The sequence below is a fragment of the Mus musculus genome, chromosome 12, assembly GCF_000001635.26.
Source record: "Mus musculus strain C57BL/6J chromosome 12, GRCm38.p6 C57BL/6J".
Classification (NCBI taxonomy): domain Eukaryota; kingdom Metazoa; phylum Chordata; class Mammalia; order Rodentia; family Muridae; genus Mus; species Mus musculus.
The window spans coordinates 104300377-104325288 of NC_000078.6; the positions used below are offsets into that span (position 1 = coordinate 104300377).

At 44.3% G+C, this 24912-nt stretch overlaps 1 protein-coding gene across 5 annotated transcripts; it reads left to right on the forward strand.

Moving 5' to 3' along the window:
• The first annotated feature begins 345 nt into the window (after positions 1-345).
• Positions 346-20210, forward strand: Serpina3j (serine (or cysteine) peptidase inhibitor, clade A (alpha-1 antiproteinase, antitrypsin), member 3J). Of its 5 annotated transcripts, none has more exons than XM_006515858.1 (6): positions 346-408; positions 14177-14830; positions 16906-17179; positions 18101-18251; positions 19274-19487; positions 19956-20034. In XM_006515858.1, exons 2-5 carry the CDS (start codon positions 14194-14196, stop codon positions 19472-19474), a joined length of 1263 nt encoding a protein of 420 aa, XP_006515921.1. In that variant the 5' UTR covers positions 346-408; positions 14177-14193; the 3' UTR covers positions 19475-19487; positions 19956-20034. The 5 variants fall into 5 exon arrangements, with proteins under 5 accessions (XP_006515921.1, XP_006515920.1, XP_006515922.1 ...); XM_006515857.1 differs by lacking the exon at positions 346-408 and adding an exon at positions 4117-4184; XM_006515859.1 differs by lacking the exons at positions 346-408; positions 19274-19487 and adding an exon at positions 4117-4184 and having other exon boundaries at positions 19956-20184.
• The last annotated feature ends 4702 nt before the right edge of the window (positions 20211-24912 follow it).

Genomic DNA, 24912 nt, shown 5'->3' on the forward strand with positions numbered 1-24912 from the left:
CCCAGGACAAAGGACAGATGTACCTGTTCTTGGTAACAAGTGGGTCAGGGCTGATGCTGTGTTCTTGCCTTGACTGCTCACCTGGTCCATACCGACCTTTGAACTATTACAGAAACAGAAATGAGGACATCAGTGTTGTTTAGAAGAGTCTTAGGGGTTTTGCCACCAGGAGCTGGTTCTGCAACACAGAGCGTGTAAGTCCTTGTCACCATAAATCATCCTATCTTTCCGTTCCCAATCTGAGTAGAGAGCATGGCTTGTATAGGCCATCATTTCCTAAGAGGAAGGAGGAGTCCCTAGATATAAATGGGCAGCAGTGTGTGTGTGTTAAAAACATTTCAGGAAGGCAGAAACCTGGCACATCAGGATTCACCTAACACATACTAGCAGTTGGCTTTGATTCTGCAGGTAAGGCCCACAAAACCTTCTCTGTGTTGAGAGAGGAAAGAGCCATGCCAGGACTGTGTGCTACTGGCTATCAACTTGGTTTGGGGGCAGTAAGAACTTGTTCTTAGGCCACTGGGTTTGAATCAGAGACATTTCTGCAGTGCATAAAATTCTCCTTTCTTGACTGGGTCTTCATGCCTATGGAAGTGGCAGGTGACTTGTCTATATGCTCTTGGAAAGTGAATGGAGCCTGCTCCTTGTGACCCTCCACAATGGGATAGTTTTGAGACATTGCCTAGGCCAGGTGATAATGTAGGAGCCAGGAAGGGACAGGACTGTGACAGAATCCCTGTGGGTGAGATGGCATCACTGCCATGCTCACATCAGACAGCAGAAACCCCAGGGTCAGGGACCACAATTCCCTGGTAAATCCATGGCCAAGAAGAAGAGCTTTATTTCTCTCCTAAAAAGAAATGAATACAACAGCTCAGCCACTGAACCAGGTCTTCTCCACAGAGAGACTAGCCTTTTTTTCTGTGGAAATCATTTTGGATTCAAAGATGGCTGAATGCTACATATGTAGAATGAGGCCTAGGACTAGCCCTAGATATTATTGTATTTGTTTGGTTTGTAATATGTCAGTAAAGAGCAGCAGGGAATAGAGAAATATTTAGATTGAAAAAATATTATGACAAGTGAAATTGGTTTCTAGAAAATGTCCACCAGTATCTACTGAAAATGAACAAGATGAAAACAAATATTACAGTGGGAAAGTATTGAACTGAAAAATAATCTAATTTTTAGAGAATTATAGACTAAAAATATGAATTCTGTGACCATATTGTACCATATATATCCCAAATTGAAGGTTTGTCATAAGGCCAATTATAAGTTATAAACTTTAAACTCAAATAACCCACACTTTTTTTCTGGAACTAATGTTGCTTGGATATACATGATCACTCCAAGGCAAGCTCAAAACCTGAAATACAAATAGTGAGATATATGGTACCATGCTTATAGATACATTCAGAGAAACATAATAATGATTGTCCTATAGCTAGGACATATTTTCATTTTATTAATTTATGAATTTACCAAGTGGTAATCAAGTCACAAATAGTGGCTCTTCCCTGATGAGATTGCAAGAACAATGGGCTAGAGGAACAAGAGATCAATCTCTCACAGAGAAAAGACTCAGATCACACATGTGTGAAGAGCACAGAGAAATCCTGTAACTCTATCTCATATTGTACTGTTTTTAGATGGTTGGTGTAAGGAGAAATAATAGCAAGTGAGGTTTAACATCCACACGACAAGTGTCAGCACAAAGCTTGGCATAGTCCAATGAATCAGGGACATGTGTAAGTGCAATGGGGAGCTGCCTGAAGCATTCGATGGAACTTTGTGCAATAGGATCCAAGACTGCAGAAAGACAGACAGAAAGTGTGTGTGTGTGTGTGTGTGTGTGTGTGTGTGTGTGTGTGTGTGAGACAGAGACAGAGACAGAGAGACAGAGAGACAGAGAGACAGAGAGACAGAGAGACAGAGAGACAGAGAGACAGAGAGACAGAGAGACAGAGAGACAGAGACAGAGACAGGCTCCAGTGATCCAATGAGCAGACAGACACTGATGAGGCAGGTAAACAATGTCACTTAAACAAGTAGAGGTGGAATGATGAGAGGATAGAGTAGGGGATGCCTCACTTATGGTTTCTATTGCTGTCATGAGAGACCATGACCAGTAAGCAAGTTGGGGAGGACAGGGTTTCTGTGGCTTACACAATGTTCACCATTGAAGGAAATCAGGGCAGAAACCCGGAGGTGAAAGCTGATGTTAAGGCCATGGCTTGCTCTACATGGCATGTTAAGCCTGCTAACTTACAAAGCCTCAGGACCACCAGCCCAAGTTTGGTACCACCCAAAATGGACTGATCTTGGTCTATTAATATAATTAGGAAAATGCCCTACAGTCTTGTCTACAACCAGATCTTATGAAGGAATTTGTCAGTTAAGATTCCTTCCTCTCAATTTGGACATAGTTTGTATTGAGTTGGCAGAAATCTAGTCAGCACATGGCACCTCAGTGGATAGGTTTTATGTGTGCATGGTGCCCAGTGTTCTCTCCTGGTTTCAGAAACAAATGTAAGCCAGGAAGCAGTGATGTCATCCAACTAGACCACTTCATGGCTAAAGAGAAAGTTTTATTATGTATTCAAGTCACTAAGGCTCTCTTTCTCTCCCCCCTCCTCTCTCTCTCTCTCTCTCTCTCTCTCTCTCTCTCTCTCTCTCTCTCTCTCTCTCTCTCTCTCTCTCTGTGTGTGTGTGTGTGTGTGTGTGTGTGTGTGTATGTATGCAGTGAGCCAGAGAAGAAGCAAAATGTCAGAGAGGAAAAACGATTTCATACGACAACATGGTAGGGTGCATTGCGCTGATTCAGGCGGTCTGCACTGAAAGTACCCCTACTTGAAGTAGCAGATTTTGTGAGAATGTTAGGGTACCTCCTGGAAAACAGGATTGCACTATACATGATGTTCTTTTCAGATATGCAGAGACCCAAATTAGGCTTTGTTTATCAAGCCCACATCCTTCTTGTTAGTACCTGCACTTACATTTTTGCACCTAACACCTGCCTGATGAGTGTCTCTCATTCCACTGTTGACACACCATCAACACCTCTCATCCTAAAGGCAATACAACCCTTCATTCTGGAGCCATTTTCTGTGACAATGATCAGAGAACACAGATTTATGATACCCAAATTCCATGTTCCAACAAAGAAGCAGTTTCACAAAAACTATATAGCTTTACAAAAGAAAGAAAGTTACAAATCATAGCAAGTTTAAAAGGCATGATTTGATACCTCAGAAAGGCAGCAGCATCAATATGGGGAAGCTGCTCTCTAGGCTCAAGATGTCATCTACTGTCCTGCTTAGCTCTTGGGTTGCAGCTAGATGCCTGCTAAGTTAATAGACTCTATTGTCACTGATATCAGTTCTGACACATAGGGAGGCCATGAAATGCATGGTGTTCTATAGAGACGGAACTTAGCACATCATAAGGTAATGAGCCTCTGGATGGACCTGCAATGTACAATCTCTCTATAGAACTGAAATTCTCATCAGCCAGTCAGTCTCTGCAGACCCAGACTCCTTTCATTTTTCCTGCACTGCCAGACACAGGCAGCTTCCCTTCAGAAATCTGTGGAGAGTAGATCTCAACTTAGAATGTGCCCATTCCTGACAGAAAGGATGGTAGTACAGATGCAGTCAAAGACTTGTCAATATTGAGACATGTGATTATTGATATGTGGTTTTCCATAAAGAAGCCAAGGAGCATGGGCATAGAGTTGTATTCTTTGTGAAGTGACTTGGGAAGCCCAGAACAAAGGTCAGATGCAACTTTTCCAGGTAACAATTGTGTCAGGGCTGATGCCCTGTCTTTTTGGCATGACTGCTTACCTACTCCATACTTACCTTTGAAATATTACAGAAACAGAAGTCACAATGAGGTCATCTAGTGTTTGCATAGCAGACTCTTATGGGTTTTATAATTAGGAGCAGGTTCTGCAAGATATAGCCTGTAAGTCCTTATCACCACAAATCATCCTATCTGTCCATTCCCAATCTGAGTACAAAGCACAGCTGGTCAGGCTAGCATTTCCTAAGAGGAGGGAGGAGTCTCTAGATATAAATGGGCAGCAGTGTGCGTGAGTTAAAAAACATGCCAAAAAAGGCAGAAAACCTGTGCATCAAAACTCACCTAACAGATGCTGGCAGCTGGCTTTGACTCTGCAGGTAAGGCCCATGAAACCTTCTCTCTATTGAGAATGGAAAGAGCCATGCCAGGACTGTGCAGTACTGGCTATGACCTGGAGTCTTAGTTTGGGGGCAGTGAGAACATGGTCTTAGGTCACCGTGTATGAATTGGGGACATTTCTGCAGTACATGGCACTCTCCTCTCTTGTCTGGGTCTTCATGGCTATGGAAGGGAAGTGGCAGGTGCTTTGGGCGATGCTCCTGGGAAGTGAATGGAGCCTGCTCCTTCTGACCTTGCACGGGGGAAAGCTTGGAGACCATGCCTAGCCCAGGTGATACTGTAGAAGCCAGGAAGGGACAGGACTGTGACAGAGTCCCTGTGGGAGAGGTGGCATCACTGCCATGCCCACATCAGACAGCAGATGCCCCTGGGTCAGGGACCACAATTCCCTGGTTAATCATGTGGCCAAGAAGAAGGGTACATTGTCTCTTAGCAATAAAAAGAAGACAACAGCTCAGCCTCTGAGCCAGGTCTTCTCCTACACAGAGAGACTACTCTGTTTTCTGTGGAAAACGTTTTGAATTCAAACATAGATGAATGCTACATATGTAGAAGGAGGCCTAGGTCTAGCCCATGTGTGTTCTTTGGTTGGTGATTCAGACTCTGAGAGCCTCAGGGGTCCAGGTTAGTTGATTCTGTTGGTCTTGCTGTGTAGTTTCTAACTCCTTCGGGGCCCACATTCCTTCCTCCTATTCTTCCATAAGAGTCACCAGTTTGGTCTTCATGTGGATCCCAAACAACTGGAGTGCTGGCTATCCCAAAACCTTTTGCCTACAAATCCTTAAATATTATTAATATTTGGCCTTTTGAAAATGGAGCATGTCAACCATGGCTCTAAGAAGATGAAATATTTTACACTAGAAAATGTACAGTATCAGTCTATTACTAGGCATCTCTTCCATATGACACTCAAAAAAAGTCATTAAGAAAACAGACCTCTATGATCTCTTCAATATTTGAAAAAAGTTAGCATATTCATCTTACATTTGAAATGTATGTCTCATTTCTGCCAAGTGGATTGCTCAATTTTAGTTAGAATTCTATTAATTTGTGTATGTGTTTGGTTTATAATATGTCAATCAAGAGCAGCCAGGGATTAGAAGAATGTTTAGGTTACAAAAAAAAGATTATTACAAGTGATTTTGGTTTCTAGAAAATATTGAACAAAATTGAAATGAAAATGAAACGATAAATACAAATACTGTAGCAAAAAAGTGTTGAACTGAGAAATAATCTCATTGAGCTGTGTTTTGGGAAATGTAGACTAAACAATCAATGCTGTGACCACATTGTACTGCAGATTTCCCAAATGGAAGGCTTCTCTTAAGGTCAATTATAAGCTATAAACTTTAAAACCTAATAACCTGCGCTATATTTTTCTGGCTATAAAGTTACTTTCATATACACAATCACTCCAAGATAAGCTCAAAACCTGGCATAGAGATAGTGAAATACACAGTACCTGGGTTAAAGAGAAAGATCATAACACTGTCATACAGCTAGGGCATATTTGCATTGAATTGATTTATGAATTTACCAAGTAGTACTCGAATCACAAATAGGGGCTTTCCCCTGACGAGCTTGCAAGTATAATGGACTAGGTGAACAAGAGATTAGTCTTTCCACTGAGAGAAGACTCAGTACACACATGTTGGGAAAGCACCGACAAATCCCACAACTGTATCTCATATTGTGCAGCTTTTAGATAGTTGGTGTAAGGGGAAATAATAGAAAGCAAGGCATATTCAAACAAATCCGTGACACTTGTAAAATTTAAAGCTTATTTACATTTGTTATGTAACTACTTTTCTTAACAATCTCTTGACCATAACAACACAGAAAATTTTCCATAAAATATAGGCAATGTGAAAAAAATTCAGTAGAATCTCCACAAAGTAATATGAACACACTGACAATAATCTAAGAATTATGACTAATAAATTATGTATGGATAATTATGTATTGATACATTAAATGTTCATGAGCAATTATTTTGCTTTGTATGCACTGGAACAGAGTACCATAAATAAAATGAACACTAAAAACAAAAACAAACAAACAAACAAAAAGCCAAATGCTTTCCCAAAGAAATGTTGCTCAGTCTGACAGAAAGCGAAGATGACTGAAGCTACTGGCTCCTCTGCTGACATGTCACTGACCTGGGGACAGGAGGCAAAGCTCCAACACCTCCCTCCCCTGCTCTCCATTCTCCTACACTCTTCCAGTCTCCTCTCCCTATCCCGAGCTTTTGTCCCCGCCGGCAAGAACACACTCAGGACAACCGGAATCTTCCGCGGCAAAAGCTTTATTGCTTACTTCTTCAGGAGGGAAGACCCTGACCCCAGAAAATGGAGTCGCTTATATAGCCCTCAGCCATGGCGTTTCAGCACCTGATATGGCATGTCAGCTCCTGATTTGTTGCTCACCCATCACCCCACTACTATGCCCCTAGATGGGCAGTGACTAGGAGCGAGTTCACTCTCGCACCTGCGTACAAGGCTTGTTTACTAGTTAGGCACAGCGGAGGCCAGCGCCATCTTATAATGGCGATTGCTCGCGGCTCGCGATTGCTCGCGGCACGGCTCTCTACATCTTCCCCTTTTTATTTTATTAAAATGAGGCTGGACTAGGTCTGTGTAATCATGTCCATCTGCTGTGGCTCCTGTCTTAGGTCGTTCCTCCAATGTCACAGTCTTTCCTGTCATAGGGTAACTCTATCGCCACCAGGCCCCGTGTCTTAGGTTGATCTGTGCATGAGGAAAGTTGCCCATCCCTGCATACCACAGTGCTATGTGATAGTAACTACTAAATGTCCTAGGGTGAACTCTACAAAAGAGGCCAGCCACCAATGTTAACTAATTCTTGAGCATAGATAGCCAGATTTCGGGGGAGGCCCCTTGCTCAATGGCAGCAAGTGCTTGAGCTATCACAACCTTGTCATTTGTTTGTTGGGTTCTGAGCTTGCAAACCAGCCAGAGCATGAACACAAATCCACAGCAGGTGGCAACACCAAATAAACCTACCCCCACCCATTCCTTAAAATATGAAAATGCAGATGAAATCCAGGAGGAGAGGCCCTCTGTCAATGACAGGTCCACTCGCGTTGAGTTGATCTTTAAAACTGCCACCCTCAGGGCCTCAAGAGTCTCATCGAATCCCTCGGACCAATTTCCTGCAAGATACAAGGAAAGCTGTCTAGACAGATTAGCTGCATGAGTAAAATTTTCATATTGTACACTGGTAATACACAGAGCACCCAACTTTCTTTCACAACCCAACTGGGCCATCTGGTATAGGACGCCTATCTGTTCCTCCGCCAGGTCAAGGCGCTGATTCAAATCATCAGCCCTCCCTTTAACTTGGTACTAGCACCTGCCTCATTGCTTAGAATCCATTGGTAATATGGCCAAATATTTTCTTTTTCTGTAGCATCTCCTTTATCATTCATTACAGCAAAATCCAATGGAGGTGACAAAACAAAACCCTTTGCTATTTCTTTCTGAGGAAAAATTTTTTGATTGACAAGGTGAAAAAACTATAGGAAATGCAAGGTCCGGATGACACCAAGGCATGCTGTGTATAGCAGTAGCATTGTCAACAGGCCATCGTGATCTTTTGGGAATAGTTACATTTCCCTTTTATCATAATCGTGGTGATGTTTATAGGTGAAGTTACATTATTTTCAACATCACTTGAGCCTGACTGTGCTCCTTGAGCAACTTGCGTTAAAGCATTAAATAACACTCCAGAGCTCACTTTATTTTGGCTAATGAAATCTGTCCAATTAGAGATAATCTTTTTCTTTAAAAATATTCAGTTGTCAAAAGCAAAGGCAAGGTAGAAGAATTGGAATGTACTGGTAAAGGTACTGGCCATGATCTTATTATGGCCCACAAAGGTATACTTATCCCTGTCTCAATCACCAGGAGTAAGAATAGCAGGCTCATCTTGAGATTCATCTTGCTCTTTCACAGTCATTGTCAGTCGCATCGGAACCCAAAGTGGATTTTCTTCACCCTGTGGAAAAAACACAAATAACTCCCCAGGATCTGATTGAGATAGGATCTGGGCCATACCATTTATTATCAAGGACATTCTTCCACTCGACCATTTCATTAAGCGGTTGAGGCCATTGTCCGTACCTTTCAGCTGGTGATCTCCCAGCATTATCCAGTTTTAAGAAATTAAGAGTAAATATTATAAGGGATAGAGCCATCTTTGGCGTCATAGCCTCTATCCCCCCTTTTTGTTTTTGTTTTTTTTTTAAAAAGAAGTTTTAATTCTCCTAGTTACCTAATGACCGGTTTGAGATAGAGGCCTTCATATACATTCCGTGTCCTCCCCAGGACATAGCCTGTGGGAGTCGGTTGCCTTGATGCCAGTTGTAGGTCATGAATGTTTTTGACTAACAAGAACAGAACATTTGTTTCTAGGGTGGCTTTTCAGCCCAGCCATATATACTATTTAGATTTACAAAATAAACAGCTAAGACTTATCTGTTTAGTCTTTCTTGCCAGTGGCTAACTTCAGCTTAGGAATTTTTCCCTTGAATAGGAGCCAGGTAATGATGTATGTGCTCTAATATGTTGAATATAAAAGGGGTGCTCACACATCAAAATACATCAATATTCTGCAATAACCAAATTAATGGCTGTTTGGAACAAGGAGCAGACACTTATACATGTAAGCAAACTCTGTACACTATAACTTTATATAAAGTAGGCAAGTCAAATCGCAATGTATTGATACATTTCACAGCCTAATTGACCTTTTATAAACTTTGAATTTAAATTTTATTTAGAACAACATCTGGCTAGGTCTGTAATAAGGCTCTAAGAAGTGCCACACAAGCCGCGCTGAGGCTGCTTCCCTCCAAGCTCAGCTTCACCCCAAATGCAAACTTTTTTCAATCTGAACACTCTGCCAGAGTCTTGGCTCAAAGATTATCCCTGTGTTGAAGTATCCTTAAAGACCTGTTTTCTTGTGTTTGTTCATGTTGTTTAGAAAGACTCCAACCTTGAGTTCCCAATTATAAGCTAACTTTCTGTTACAAGCAAAAGGCTGTCTGCCCCTTTAAGAGTTCCACTTGTAATCAACCCTCAGCAGGGCTTTTTCAGCTGTACTTGGCTCCCAGCCACAGTGCATAAACAAGTTAAAGGATGGACAGCCAGCAGATAAAGTTTTAACCATTTATATTTTTAAACATGAAACACAGAACAATAATCATTCAAACAACAAAACAAAAACAAACATGAATTGACATATATATGGACAATTTGTTTTGGTGTACAAAAAACATACAATAGAATGACAGGGAATAGAACTTGGTCTCTCAAAGGGACACAGATATCCTAACCAGAGCTAAGAATATCTCCATAGGAGTCAGAGAGTAAGTAGGACGTCTCCCATTTTCCTTCTGTTCCCAGGAGAGCTCTGAAATAGCTTATTTTCATTTTTTCTCTTTTTTGCTAAAAGATCGCAAACAGGGGATAACTACTTTTCTAAAACGTATTTTCTCTCTCTCATGTCCAGACTCTACTTCCTTATCTCCTTCTTCTGGAAATACTGCGAGAGAATGGAGAGGAGGCACGGTGGCCCTGAGAGCTATCTTTAAGCCTTTAATGAAGGCTGCCTCTTTAGTCAAAGTCCTCGAGAGGAGGGTAAATTGACTTAATTTATATTATCCTTTGTATTTTTATATTTTATATTATCTTTTGTATCTTTATATTTTATATTATCCTTTATATCTTTATATTTTATATTATCCTTTGTTTTTCTCTTTTCTCCTTTTCTAAACTCATCCTGGGCATTCTTTCCCTACATTATCTTTTCCTCGGGCTCAAGGTCCATGGAAAGGCTTTTATTCTTCAATGCACCTTGTTTCGTTTCAACTCTTACAATCTCTCCCTGCTCTGCCTCTGATAGACTGTCTTGAATTTCATCCAGAATCTTCTGTCCCGCCTCACCAGCTTCCACAACAGCATGGTCCTTGCTTTAAGTTTGCCGTTCTGCTGTTCCCTAACTAGATCTCCTTTCAGTTTGTCCCATGAGGCGACATATCAATTGAACGGAACTAAAGTCTGTGACAGTGGACATAGCTGCTGGACCATTCCATCTTATATGTAAAGAAATCTGGAATTATGTGATTATAATTTTCTTAGCATTTTCTTTGTAAAAAAAAAAAACCTAAAATATGAACTAGTGGTGTATAGTAAAAAGTAAAGAAATTCTGAGAGGAGTTTTATTTTACGATAATACATATATACATATGCAGTTTATGTGCCAGTGGTGTTAGCAAAACTAATAGTGGAATTTGATCCTTAACAATGCCATTATTTAAGTTGAAGTGTTTATTAGCTCACCAAAATTGAACGTACTGTTAAAGGAAACTGGCTTCTGATGCATGAACATTTGTATGTACACTTAAAGTAGTCCCTAATAAAAGTTAGATAAACCAAGCATAGACAGTATGTACCCCTGAGAAGTGTTGATGACTTATGAGGCAGGTTAGACCATGGTGCCACACGGTCTATCTCCCTGACAAATCCCTCTATAGTCTTAGTGGCAATTTTCAGGCCACACTGCTTCAAGACCGACCTTAACGCCACTAATACAGAGTGGGAGATTCCCATACTGCCGCTGTCCAGGCCTGACCGCAACTGAAATTGGTCACTGTCCAGGCACTGTCCAGGCCTGACCGCGACTGGGAACCAGTCAGCAATACTGGTCGCTGTCCAGGCCTGAGAACCAGTCAGCAGTTCCAGTGGTGGAAGCAAAACGAAACCGAAAGGGAAGGAATAATCGCCGTGAAAACAATCAAAAGGGCGTCTAACTCTGGAGAAATTTCAAGACTGTACGTACCTTGCAGAGCCTTACGTGTCCCACAGTTCTGGTTCTGCCCGGCAAACGAGGGATCTCCCTTGTGCTGGTGTGATGGTATAAAGTTCCCGGGTTCCTCGGCACCACTTATCCCGAGCTTTTGTCCCCGCCAGCAAGAACACACTAGGGATAACCGGAATCTTCTGCGGCAAAAGCTTTATTGCTTACTTCTTCAGGAGGGAAGATCCTGACCCCAGAAAATGGAGTCGCTTATATAGCCCTCAGTCATGGCGTTTCAGCACTAGATATGGCATGCCAGCTCCTGATTTGTTGCTCACCCATCGCCCCACTACTACACCCCTAGATGGGCAGTGACTAGGAGTGAGTTCACTCTGGCACTGGCGTACAAGGCTTGTTTACTAGTTAGGCACAGCGGAGGCCAGCGCCATATTTTTTTTATTACATATTTTCCTCAATTACATTTCCAATGCTATCCCAAAAGTCCCCCGTATCCTCCCCCCCCCCCCCGCCACTTCCCTACCCACCGATTCCCTTTTTTTGGCCCTGATGTTCCCCTTTACTGGGGCATATACAGTTTGCGTGTCCAATGGGCCTCTCTTTCCAGTGATGGCCGACTAGGCCATCTTTTGATACATATGCAGCTAGAGTCAAGAGCTCCGGGGTACTGGTTAGTTCATAATGTTGTTCCACCTATAGGGTTGCAGATCCCTTTAGCTCCTTGGTTACTTTCTCTAGCTCCTCCATTGGGAGCCCTGTGATCCATCCAATAGCTGACTGTGAGCATCCACTTCTGTGTTTGCTAGGCCCCAGCATAGTCTCACAAGAGACAGCTACATCTGGGTCCTTTCGACAAAATCTTGCTAGTGTGTGCAATGGTGTCAGCGTTTGGAAGCTGATTATGGGGTGGATCCCTGGATATGGCAGTCTCTAGATGGTCCATCCTTTCGTCTCAGCTCCAAACTTTGTCTCTGTAACTCCTTCCATGGGTGTTTTGTTCTCAATTCTAAGGAGGGGCATAGTGTCCACACTTCAGTCTTCATTCTTCTTGAGTTTCATGTGTTTAGCAAATTGTATCTTATATCTTAGGTATCCTAGGTTTTGGGCTAATATCCACTTATCAGTGAGTACATATTGTGTGAGTTCCTTTGTGGATGTGTTACCTCACTCAGGATGATGCCCTCCAGGTCCATCCATTTGCCTAGGAATTTCATAAATTCATTCTTTTTAATAGCTGAGTAGTACTCCATTGTGTAGATGTACCACATTTTCTGTATCTATTCCTCTGTTGAGGGGCATCTGGGTTTTTTCCAGCTTTTGGCTATTATAAATAAGGCTGCTATGAACATAGTGGAGCATGTGTCCTTCTTACCAGTTGGGACATCTTCTGGATATATGCCCAGGAGAGGTATTGCTGGATCCTCCGGTAGTACTATGTCCAATTTTCTGAGGAACCGCCAGACTGATTTCCAGAGTGGTTGTACAAGCCTGCAATCCCACCAACAATGGAGGAGTGTTCCTCTTTCTCCACATCCTCGCCAGCATCTGCTGTCACCTGAATTTTTGATCTTAGCCATTCTGACTGGTGTGAGGTGGAATCTCAGGGTTGTTTTGATTTGCATTTCCCTGATGATTAAGGATGTTGAACATTTTTTCAGGTGCTTCTCTGCCATTCGGTATTCCTCAGGTGAGAATTCTTTGTTCAGTTCTGAGCCCCATTTTTAATGGGGTTATTTGATTTTCTGAAGTCCACCTTCTTATTGCTCACGGCTCGCGATTGTTCATGGCACGGCTCTCCACATCTCCCCTTCATCTTCCCCTTGGCTCCCTCACCCTATCCTCTGCTCCCTCTCCTATAGCCCCACCCCTCCCTCTTTCTTGCACTTTCTCACTTATCCTTCTCCCATAATCCATGTTATCCCCTCTCTCCCTTATCCTTCCTTGCCTTTTCATTCCTTTCTCATCTACTTTCCCATCTGAACTCCAGTACAGTGTACACAGAGGCTACGTCTTGGCAATCATGTTTACCATGATCACAAGATTCAACTGTGATCTCTACTGAAGGGGAGTATGGATGAGTTGACCCTCTGGACATTCTCCACATCCACTCCAACAGTGTAATAAGCCAGACACTTTGGCCAATTATGTCATTGGCCACACAACAGGCTGCACAGAGAGGTCTAGATATTTGCTTGCCAACACACAGCCACCCTGTCATTCATATTGAAGTCTGGTACAGGTATCTGTCTTAGTCAGGGTTTCTATTTCTGCACAAACATCATGACCAAGAAGCAAGTTGGGGAAAGAAAGAGTTTATTCAGGTTGCACTTCCACATTGTTGTTCATTACCAAAGGAAGTCAGGACAGGAACTCACACAGGGCAGGAACTTGGAGGCAGGAGATGATGAACAGACCATGGAGGGGTGGTTCTTACTGGCTTGGGATTGCTCAGCTTGCTTTCTTAGAGAGCACAGAACTACCAGCCCAGGGATGAAACCACCCACCATGGGCTCTCCCACCCTTGATCACTAATTAAGAAAACGCCTTACAGCTGGATCTCATGGAGCCATTTCCTCTAAGGAGGCTCCTTTCTCTGTGATAGCTCCAGCTTCTGTCAAAGTGACACACAAAACCAGCCAGTACAGAATCATAGGATCAAACTTTTTTTTTCTTCCAGCAAGGAGGCCTTCCAAGCCTGAGCAATGTAGTACTGTGGTAGGGTTGAAAGGACTTCTCCCTATTGGTCATTCTAATAGATACTCTCAGGGGTGACAGGGCTTTGGCAATGAGCCAGATATCTCCACAGCTTACTCTCAATCTCCCTACTCCCAGAAACATACACTAGATTCAGCCCAGTGATGTGAGATTTCTTAGACATACTTTCTGGAATTAGGAGTGAGCCATAGACTTCAAAATTCATACAAGTTTCCTTCTCAGAGTATGGACTAGAGATTGGTGATAGGAAAGGGTACAAGGAAAAAGGAAGAGGGCTCCCTGCCTCCTAATAGCCTTATGCCAATCCAGAATGGAGATGAGATTACAGAGCGTTTGTGCCCATCTCTGTGGGTTTTTTTTTCCTCCTAACCCTGTGAGACTGGAATGAACCACACTCAAAGGATATTTTTTCTTTCAGGCTGGAGAACATAGAAGATGGCCTTCATTGCAGCTCTGGGGCTCTTGATGGCTGGGATCTGCCCTGCTGTCCTCTGCTGTCCAGAGGACACATTAGGAAAGCACACTCCAGTCCAGAAAGACAGAGACCATGAAACACAACTGGACAGTCTTACATTGGCCTCCATCAACACTGACTTTGCCTTCAGCCTCTACAAGAAGCTGGCTTTGAAGAATCCACATAAAAATTTTGTCTTCTCCCCACTTAGCATCACAATTGCCTTGGCCTCCCTGTCCCTGGGAGCAAAGGGCAACACTCTGGAAGAGATTCTAGAAGGTCTCAAGTTCAATCTGACAGAGACCCCTGAGGCAGACATCCACCAGGGCTTTGGGCACCTCCTACAGAGGCTCAGTCAGCCAGGGGACCAGGTACAGATCAGCACAGGCAATTCAATGGTTGTTGAAAAGCACCTGCAGATCCTGGCAGAGTTCAAGGAGAAGGCAAGGGCTTTGTACCACACTGAGGTCTTCACAGCAGACTTCCAGCAGCCTCGTGAGGCCAGAAAGCTCCTCAATGACTATGTGAGCAATCAGACGCAGGGGATGATCAAGGAACTGGTCTCAGACCTGGAGGAGAGGACATCCATGGTGATGACGAATTTTGCCCTCTTTAACGGTGAGAGTGGTCACTGTTAGGTAAATGGAGGGAGAGGATGCTGCCCGAGAACCTGTGTCCTTACACTGACCACTAGAGAGGAGATGCTCAGGCCCCAGAGCCATGTGTGTCTAACTGCTAAATATCCACAGCCCTTACCTCTCTTCTGAGATTTTTTGAACAGTGATGTAATTCTGGTACTTGCCCAACAGAAACCCTGAGCTGTCTATCTAGGAAGGCTGATCTGAGCTGTGACTTAAAGTTACTGACTAGCAGAATGTCATATCTTCTACTGACAGTCCTAGCTGATTATGCAGAAGCCATGGCTACTCAGTACACAAATGGAATCCCTCAGTCTTCCTAGAGCAGGCATTTCTAATGTACTCCTATAGGAGGTGTCCAGCCCTGCTGGAGAGCCTTAGGCTGAATCAGGATCCAGGTGGGCTGGGACTTCTTGATCTAAAGGAGAGTGATGACACTAATCTCAAAGGGAAAGCATCATAATACAAAACTAGTGAAGAGCCTGGGGGCAGCTCCTATAAAGGGCTTCTCCTCTGAGCCTATTGTGTAATGAGCTGGTTATGGGCATGGAGAAGCAGAAACTGGGAAAAATCCACTAGAGAAGGGGAAGTATCAGCCAGTGGTCTGTGTTTATTGTTTGGCTGTTTCGTGGACTTTTACTTTTATAAAATTAATAAACAGGCTGCCTAAAGTCTCAAAATTCCCATGACATATTCCTGGCGCAGGGGATCTGCTGGGGCTTCAGTTTATGGTAGTTGGAGATTCACCTGGAGATGTTATGGGTATGGGGAATTAGGGAAAATCCAGGATCCAACACATCTGCTAGGATATGTACCAGGAGCAAGGTGACAGCCCAGACACCATTACCTGATGGAATCATTATGTAACCAAACCTTGAGTGGATCTTGAGTTAATTAAAGTTAGTCCAGGGTAGAGGGAGGGCAGACCTGGGATAAAGACAGAAAATCAAGGTGAAAATGGACAGAAATATAGGTCAGGAGGACAGAGGACAGGAGGGCAGGAGGACAGAGGATAGAAGGACAGGAAGACAGCAGACAGGAGGCCAGAGGACAGGAGGACAAGTGGACAGGAGGACAGAGGACAGGAGGACAGGAGGACAAGAGGACAGGAGGATAGGAAGACAGAGGGCAGGAGGACAGAGGACAAGAGGGCAGGAGGACAGAGGACAAGAGATCAGGAGGACAGAGGACAGGGGGACAGAAGGACAGAGGATAGAAGGGCAGGAGGACAGAGGATAGAAGGGCAGGAGGACAGAGGACAGAGGACAGGAGGGAAGGAGGACAGAGGACAGGACAGAGGGCAGGAAGGCCCCAGTGCTGCTGTGGGCAATGGATGGTGGAAACAGAGTGACAGCCTGAAGGTTTAGACTGCAAGACATGGTTCTCTCAACTCTCCCCAGGATACAGGCTCAAGTGCTGCTTGCTGTGAGGTAGGATGTATGTCTGCTAGATCCTAAGCCCAAAAAAATGTTTCTGCACCAAGGGCTCTTCACTAGTTTCTCAATTGTGTTGGTTGTGTGGACATAAAGTAAGAATCTGGAATTAAACAAGAGCTGATATTGTGATTTTTGTGTGGTAGCCATAGTCGATTGTGTGTGATGGAGACCCATGTCTTAGCCCACAATCTATGAGACTATGGACTGATTACAATATAGCAGACCAAACTCTCTGCTGTTCTCCCTGAAACTTGTCCCATAAGACATTGCCTTCTAGATATGGCTCCCCTGGGGAAGACAGGACCCACAACTCTCCCCTGTCTCCATTCTCTCCTCCTTCACTCTTCTCTCTCTTACACTCTGTACCCCAGATCACTGACTGTCAGGAGCTCAGGTGGCCAGGCTGTAGTTTTGAGGTCTTTCCAAACTAAACCTGGATCCTCATTGCTACCAGTTTGTCTACCTATCAAAGTTTTTCCAGTTCAGGATATGCCACCACAGGGACATTCTGAGTGACTGAAGATAGATGGATTGCTGTCACAACTCAGAAGCTGAGCAGAGATGGGGAGGAGGTAGATTGTTTCTATTGCTACAATCTGATGGTTTGCTCCTTCTTTAGGTAAATGGAACATGACATTTGACCCTTATGAAACGTTCATGGGGACATTCATAGAGGACAGGAGGACACCCGTGAAGGTGTCCATGATGAAAATGAAGGAACTGAGGGCACCCTACTTCCGGGATGAGAAAATGAAATGCACTGTGGTGGAGCTGAACTACAAAGGCAATGGCAAGGCCATGTTCATCCTCCCTGACCAGGGCAAGATGAAGCAGGTGGAAGCCAGCTTACAACCAGCAACTCTGAGGGGATGGAGGAAATCTTTGAGGCCCAGGTGCATGCCCACAGGTCTCAGACTGTCACTGATCCCTGTACTTCAGTTGTGCTGATGGCCAGTGTCCCTGTACCTAAGATTCTCACTTATATCCAGTGTAATGGTTAAAGTGTCAGCAGGGGATAGGTGGAGTTTTGTTGAATTCCCTTCCTCTGTCCCAGTTGTTTGAGGCCTGATTTTACTATGGTTTTTGTTGTTGACAAGAAGAGATCAGCTCAAAGAAGGAATGAAGTTTCCTGTGTCTCTAATAGGCTGTAAATGAAAAGGAGTCTTGAATGTGTCTTTGGAAGGCAGAGGGAATTGTGGTGAGATATTAACTCTGAGAATCAACCAATGCATTCCCTTATCAGCCATTCATTCACCACTCATGGAACGGTGACTGGAAGACCTACTATGTTCCAAGCTCTGACTTAGACTCTGAGAAAGTATCAGAGAAGAATGGGCAAAAATTCTCATCCTTGTGGAATATGTTGTAATTGAGGAAGAGATGGGGGGGGTAAAAATAGAACTAATTATTTAATACGTTGAAGATGATGGTGAGTTGAGGTGGCAGACTTGTGAAGGACAACCAAGGTTAAGGATAGCTGGAGAGTGATTCAGTGTCCAGTGTGAATAGAAGGGTCACCAGGTGATATCTGAGGTATGACAGGGAAGGGCTGCATTTGTGGATCTAGGAGGAAAGCATTCTCAGTCAAGGAACAGCTAGTTTCAAGTCAGGTTGTCTGTCTACTGTTCACACTCTCAGGCTCTGATGAACAGTTAATAACGTAGGGAGAGCAAGACCTCATGGTCTTGGCATGGATGAAAAGAGGGCTCTGCTCCAGTGAGACGACTGTTATAGAACGCTGCTCCTGAAACGTAAGCTGGTTTGAGCGGGGCGCAGATTCCAGTGACTCTTTCATTACTCTTCTTTATCCTCAGGATGATAGATGAGCTCTACCTACCCAAGTTCTCCATATCCAAAAACTACAGACTGGAGAACATCCTTCCAGAACTGGGTATCAAGGAAGTCTTCTCCACACAGGCTGACCTGTCAGGGATTTCAGGAGGCAAGGATGTAAGAGTCTCTCGGGTAAGACAAGAAACAAAGTCATTCACTATGGGTCCTAAATGTAGACAGTGAAGACCATGTGGGCATCTGGGGATGTTCAATGTATGAGAAAACCTGCATGACTGAGATCCCTCATGCCTGAGAGAGATAAATGATAGCCTAGATACTCCTTCTCAAAGTGTGCAGCCAATGGCTCCTTTGCCCCCCAGGACTTGACCTCATGCAGGAGTCAATGATGGGGAATGTGCCTGTGCTTGGTTTTAGACCACATGGGTCCCAACCTGTGCTGTACTGCAGGGCTCCCCACAATCTACTGCAGTGCTCCCTGCAATCTACTGCAGAGACACCCACAATCCACTGCAGAACCCAAGCACACCCAGCCTCTGCTTGCTCAGTGCAGTGCTGGGCCAATGCTACTTGCTTGACCAACACACAGAATAGTAGCAGTAACAGCAGTACAAGGGAATCAATAGCAGTTCTGATGAAAACCCTAGGAATAGGAGAAAAATACCTTAGGCCCACCTACTACATTCTTAGCTACACAGTCTTTCAGACTCTAGTGTTCTGTCCTGTACCTACTCAGAGCCCTGAGCTCAGATCTGAACCAGCCAGGCATGGCTGTCTGGAAATATGAAGCTATGCCCTATGCATTGCTGATGAATATCCCAAGGAGATAGGAGCAGGAGTGGTACTGATACCTGTACAGCACTCTGGCTGTTCCCTGTCAGGGTGTTGGGAGGCTGCCTGTGGGGAAACCTGTTATCTACTCCTGTCCTCCTGTTGTAGTGGGTTTGAGGGTGGCACTGTTTCACACACTGAGCAGACCAGGGCATCCCTCATCTCACAGCCTGAGTAGAGTCTTGCAGAAACAAACAAACAAAAACAAACAAACAAACAAACAAACAAACAAAAAATCCAGGGTTAGAACTCATGGAAGGAACAAAAATATTCCCCAGCTAATGAGGCCATCACTCACTGCTTGCTCCAGGCCTCTCTCCTGCCCTCCCTGGTCTCCAGTGAGTGATCGGTTTCTCTCCCCACAGATGTTTCACAGCGCTGCGCTGGACATGACTGAGACAGGCACAGAAGCCCGTGCCACCACAAGAGACAAATATGACTTCCTGTCCACTAAAAGCAACCCTACAGTTGTTAACCTTAACACACCATTCCTGTTCTGTGTTTTACACTCAGATTCTGAGAATATCGACTTTATGGGCAAGATCAACAACCCTGCACAAAACTAGAACTCCCCAAGGGGTGGGTCTTCTTCCCAGTTTCAAAGACTGAGTCTAAAGATGCTTTTCAGGTTCCATCCTCTGACTGGCTATGGCATGCTTATAATTGTTCAGTGACCTTGATCAACTTTAGTGGTCACACATTCACAGGAGCTTGAGGATGGTCTGGGTCAGGCTCCCTGTCTTCTTGGCAACTCTAGCTCATATTCCTGAGCCTAAAACCTGTCTTTCTTCCATTTTCCTGCTTATTTCCCTGTATCTGCCTCTACCCAAAAGCCTGAGCCCTGACAGGTAGGTGCTTTCCCAATTTGGGCTCTGGTTTTGTCTGCTTTGGCTTCTGTAGCATTAATGGGGCCATCTATGTAAGCTTATAGGCCAACCCATGAGAACAACAGGTTCAGGAACAAGATGGGAACTTGCTGCCCTGTGTCTATTGGCAGCATCTGGAACACGTGGTGGCCAGTTCTGTCTCACTCTTTCTCTACCATAGGATCTGTCACCTAGTGACCAGTGCAGAGTCTCTGGATCCTGCTCACAGATTGGAGTCCTCCCTCCTGCAGCTGCATGGGGTCTGTTGGTCGGACCCGAGTCTCTTCCCCCCTAGCATTCCTGCTCAGGGCAGAGTGGTAGCCTTTCCCCTAACTTCCCAGCTGACCGATCTCACAGGACAGATGGACACTTCCACCTTCATCACCCAAAATGAAAAGGCAGGAGCAAAGGATGAATAAACGTATACCTGCACAGAAAGTGTCCAGGCAGTGTTCACTCAGCTACTGTTGGCAGGGGGTAGGCACTAGTGACAACAGGGACATAGAGACTATCACTCTCACTCTGTGACTCTTGTTATGGTCCTGTGATCCACATGTTACTATTAGTCCCCTTTAAGGATGAGAAACCTGAGGCACAGAGAAGCTTAGTCATTTTCCCATAACACACAGCTAGACACTATGGTTTCCAACTTTCCTGATACCTCAGGGACAAATTTTACCAACCAGGGAATCTGCTCCTGAGGAGTCACAGTGGTGGGGGCCAGGTAGGTGATAAAACAGGACTCTGAATGCTTCTCGTGACCTGGGATCAGGAGGTTAGCTCTGTGGTGGGGCAGAGGAGGAGAAGGCAGTCAGATGCCCAGAGAGAATATTTTAAGCATGGCAAAGAACACTGGAGCCATTTCTTAGACTCTGACATGAGGTCCACTTAGGGAAAAGGTATAACAGCCAATAGATGGCAAAGAGCCTGGCCCTGTGAGTTCTGCCAATGAATCAGAGCAACAGGGAGCTTTAAGGAAGAGGTGTCAATCACTGTTCTAGTCTTGGGAATGTAACCATGTGTGGCTAGAATAGAGAGAACTCGACAGAACTGGGGTCATGGGGACTGTCATTGAGAGAAGTTCCAGGGTCCAACAGGAGAAATCTGGAGAGAGCAGTGGGTGATAGATCTCAAGGGCTGAGCCAGGTTAGAGCCTAGATAGACGAGGAGAGGAGGCCAAGGTGCATCTGGGTCAGGTGCTGGGCGTCCATGGAGAATCCTGTGAACCTGGAAACACAGCCAGAGACCTGAAGACAGAAGGAAATCTGTCCATCCAGGTGGAGACACACCTGAGCCTCAAGGCTCCTGAGAAGACACAGTGCCAGGGGGACCTGTGGTCAGCAGAGAATCACACACACAGGATTCCCTTCCCAGAGAGCACTGAGATACCACACATAGGACCATGGAATGAGAGAAGAAGGGACCCATCTATTGACAGCAGCCAAGTGTCCCCACAATGACAATGTGCATAACCATAAGTCAAAGTCCTGAGCTAGACACCACATGGACACCATGAGTAGTGACATGACCCAGCTGTGTCCCTCCATCCATTCTGGCTCCAGCCCAGCTGTCTAAGGAGCCTGGTATTTAAAGCTATCTCTGAGCTGAACCTGAAACTTGTGTCCAAAGTCTGAGTTTAAATTTTATAGGGTCTAGATATCAGGGTTAATTTCCCCATTACCTGAGGACTAGGCTTCCCAGCCTCCTTGCAATCAAATATTGTCCTGGTGGTGAACCCTCTAATGGGAGAAACCCAGTGTGAAATAAAGGTGACAGACTGTGGAAGGGAAGATATGAGGTTGAACACCTGGGAACTCCCTGTGTGGCTTAGTGGTTTTTACATGCTGAACATCCATTTTACACAAATTTAACACTGGGAAGTGGCTGAGGTTGGAATGGGACTGAGGTCTCAAAAACACCATGTGTCTTGTCTTTTCCTCCTTGCTTCTGCCAGATGGCCTAACAGGTATCATCATAGTCTGACACGTAATCATTTTGTGACTTCAAACAAAGGTACTTTCCAAGTGCTCACATCCACATATCAGTAGTCAGAGGATATCTACCATGGAGCAGAATGGGAGTTGCAGGAATAGTAGTGACTGGAATAATAAAGACAATCAAGCTCCTAGCATCTCTTCCACCTTCATGCTTCTCCCAGCAACCACATCAGAAAACTAGACCTATCCCATCAGGTGATGTGTGGTTGGCCCAGCCTTGCAGGGCTAGAATGTAAAGACTTCCTGTATAGCAGTGGGAATGGAGAATGGTGGAGTCTTTGGAAACATTGATGCAGCAATTGCACTGTAGGCAGGTACACAGAGGAACAGGAAGTGAGGACATGACAGGCACTGCAGCCAGCGTCCACCATCTAGTCAGCAAAGGGCTTGTGACTCAAGTGTCTCCCAACAGATGCATGGATAACCAGAGTTTGCTCAGGCTACACACTATTACTGCATTAGACAAATTAGGTGCCATTTCCTGCTGCCCTGTGTGTGATCCTGCCAACATGCTCTCAGGGAAAGAAGCCAGACACAGTAGGGCCTGTGTAATGTGACCTATAGAGATGTGATGTGCAGAACAGGGGGATTCATGTACACACAGTGTGTTCTAATGGTTGTCAGGAGCTATGTGGAGTGGAGGGTGGGGTGACTCATCAATGGGTATACAATGCAATCTGTTGAGAAATAACTAAAGTAATTTGAAGCTAGACAGTGGAGAATAAAAGGCCCAGGCAGGAATGATGTGTGAGACCCGAGGGAGGTTCTCTGAGCTTTAAGGATGTGAAAGGGCTGGGAAGAATAGGAAAGGCTTAGCTTCTGGGGAACTTTTGTCAAGGATGGAGTGGGGAACACCAGGCTCCACCCAGAGTCTGTAGGAGTGGGAGCAGAGCTCCTCTTTGTCACCCCTAGGCCTGCTGAGGATGACTTGGCCAACTGCAGTCCTTCTCCTTGCCACTTCCCTGGCTTTGCCCTTTCACCAAGAGGAGAAATTGAAGTGAGTTTAATGTCATCTCATCCATTCCTTTTTATGGGGCCAAGAAAAAAATAGGTGATAGTGAGTTTAAAGTAGGGCAACATAGTGAGACACTATGTCAAAACAAAAATGTAAGCAAAGGGTTGTCCACATGGAAGCACACACAAACATTCACAAACACACAGACAGACCTGCACACCTACTCAAGGAACACTCAGTGATAGGGAGTTTTCTATGTGCCAAGCTCCGAGTTCAAGTTCTAGTAGTCTCCCAAAAAGAATAACACATCTTAAGAGGTCTGTGGACATAATTAGTGACAGGGTCCAGGGTCAACATTTTGACTTTTCTGTCACTGACAAACAGCTTGAGGGATTTTATAGACACCTAACCCACCCAGCTCCCTTCATCTGACAGCTGTGCCACACTGTGAGCTCCCAGAGGCAAATGACAGCATGCTCCAAAATGTCTGCTTTCATTACCTAAGTCTAGACGGTGAGGAGAAGTCCTTGTTTGTTTGTTTGTTTGTTTGTCTGTCTGTCTGTTTGTTTGTTTGTTTGGTACAGGATATCTCTGTATAGCCCTTGCTGGACTGGAACTTACTCTATAGACTAGGTCGACCTTTAACTCAAAGATCTGACTGCCCGTGACTCTTGAGGGCTGGGGTTAAAGGCATGTGCCACCACTGCCCTGCTTGGAAAAACTCTTAGAAATCAAGAGTGTGTAGATTTTACTATAATACATTTCATAAAGAGGAAAGATATAGACAAGTATGATATATAGATATGTGTTTATATATGTACATACATATATGTGGGAAACAATAAATGTACATGTATATATATCACATATATAGATGATATATATTAGTCAGGGTTAACTAGAGTCACAAAACTTATGGAATGTCTGTATATATTAAAGGAAATTTTTGGAATGACATGCAGTCTGCAGTCCAACTAATTCAACAATGACCAGCTGTGAATGGGAAATCCAAGAATCTAGTAGATTCTCAGTCCCACGGGGCTAGGTGTTTCAGTAGGCCTTCTATATAAGCTGGAATCCTGACTCGCTGGCAAGCAAGTAAGTGAAAGCAAATGAAGAAGAGAGCACTTTCCTTCTTCCATTGTCCTTATGTAGACATTCAGCAGAAGGTATGGCCCAGATTAAAGATGTGTACCACCACACCTGGATTTGGAATTTACTCTGTCCTAGACTGGCCTTTAACTCAGAGGTCCACATGTCTCTGTCTCCTGAGGTGTGTGTAACCTTGCCTGACCTAATCTTCAAGATCTGGATCAAGAACATGTGTCATCCCATGTCTTATGTCTTTCAGCCTCAAGATCTGGAACAAAGGTGTGCCCTCCATTTCTAGATGGTAGTCAATTCCAGATGTAGTCAAGTTGACAACCAATAATAGCCATCATGGTATATGTATATTCATGTCAGAGACCATCCCGTGAGAAAGCTAGCCATTCACAATCTCCCTGACAGGCCAAATGGCCTTGTGCTAGGAGCTGGTTATCACTCCCTCCTCCCTATTCTCTTCCTGGCACCTGAGGCTGTAAAAGCTGAATTATAGTCCCCTCTTCCCAATCTATTCCTGAACCCCCATGCCATCCAAGGACATGAGTTACGCCTGAGCCCAGCCTGACACCCAAGGCTGTTAAGGAGAATCTATGTTCCGGAGAAAAGATGCAGAATGCTCACTGCCTGGCTCCTGACTTCAGCCCTCATGTCAGCAGATGCCCACTTCTTTCTTCTTTGTAAAATTCCCCCTCGACCCCTCCCTCTTCCCTTCGATGTATGCTTTAAAACAAGGCACCTCAGCCTAATAAACAAGACCTTGACAACTTTGCTTGGTCTCCTGCTTCTCCTTCTCTTCCAATCCCATTTCCTTCCAGGTTTGTGCTCCCCCTCGCACCCACAAATAACTGAATCCCATGGGACAGGATATATTCATATATACACTATATAACTATATATATGTATATATATATATTTATGTATGTATGTATATATATTTGCTTCTATGTATTCATGTATGTATGTATATAGAGACATATACATACACATATATACATACACACAGACATATCTTAGTTAGGGTTTCCTTGCTGTGAAAAGACACAATGACTAAAGCACGTCTTATAATAAAAGGGTCTAGCTTA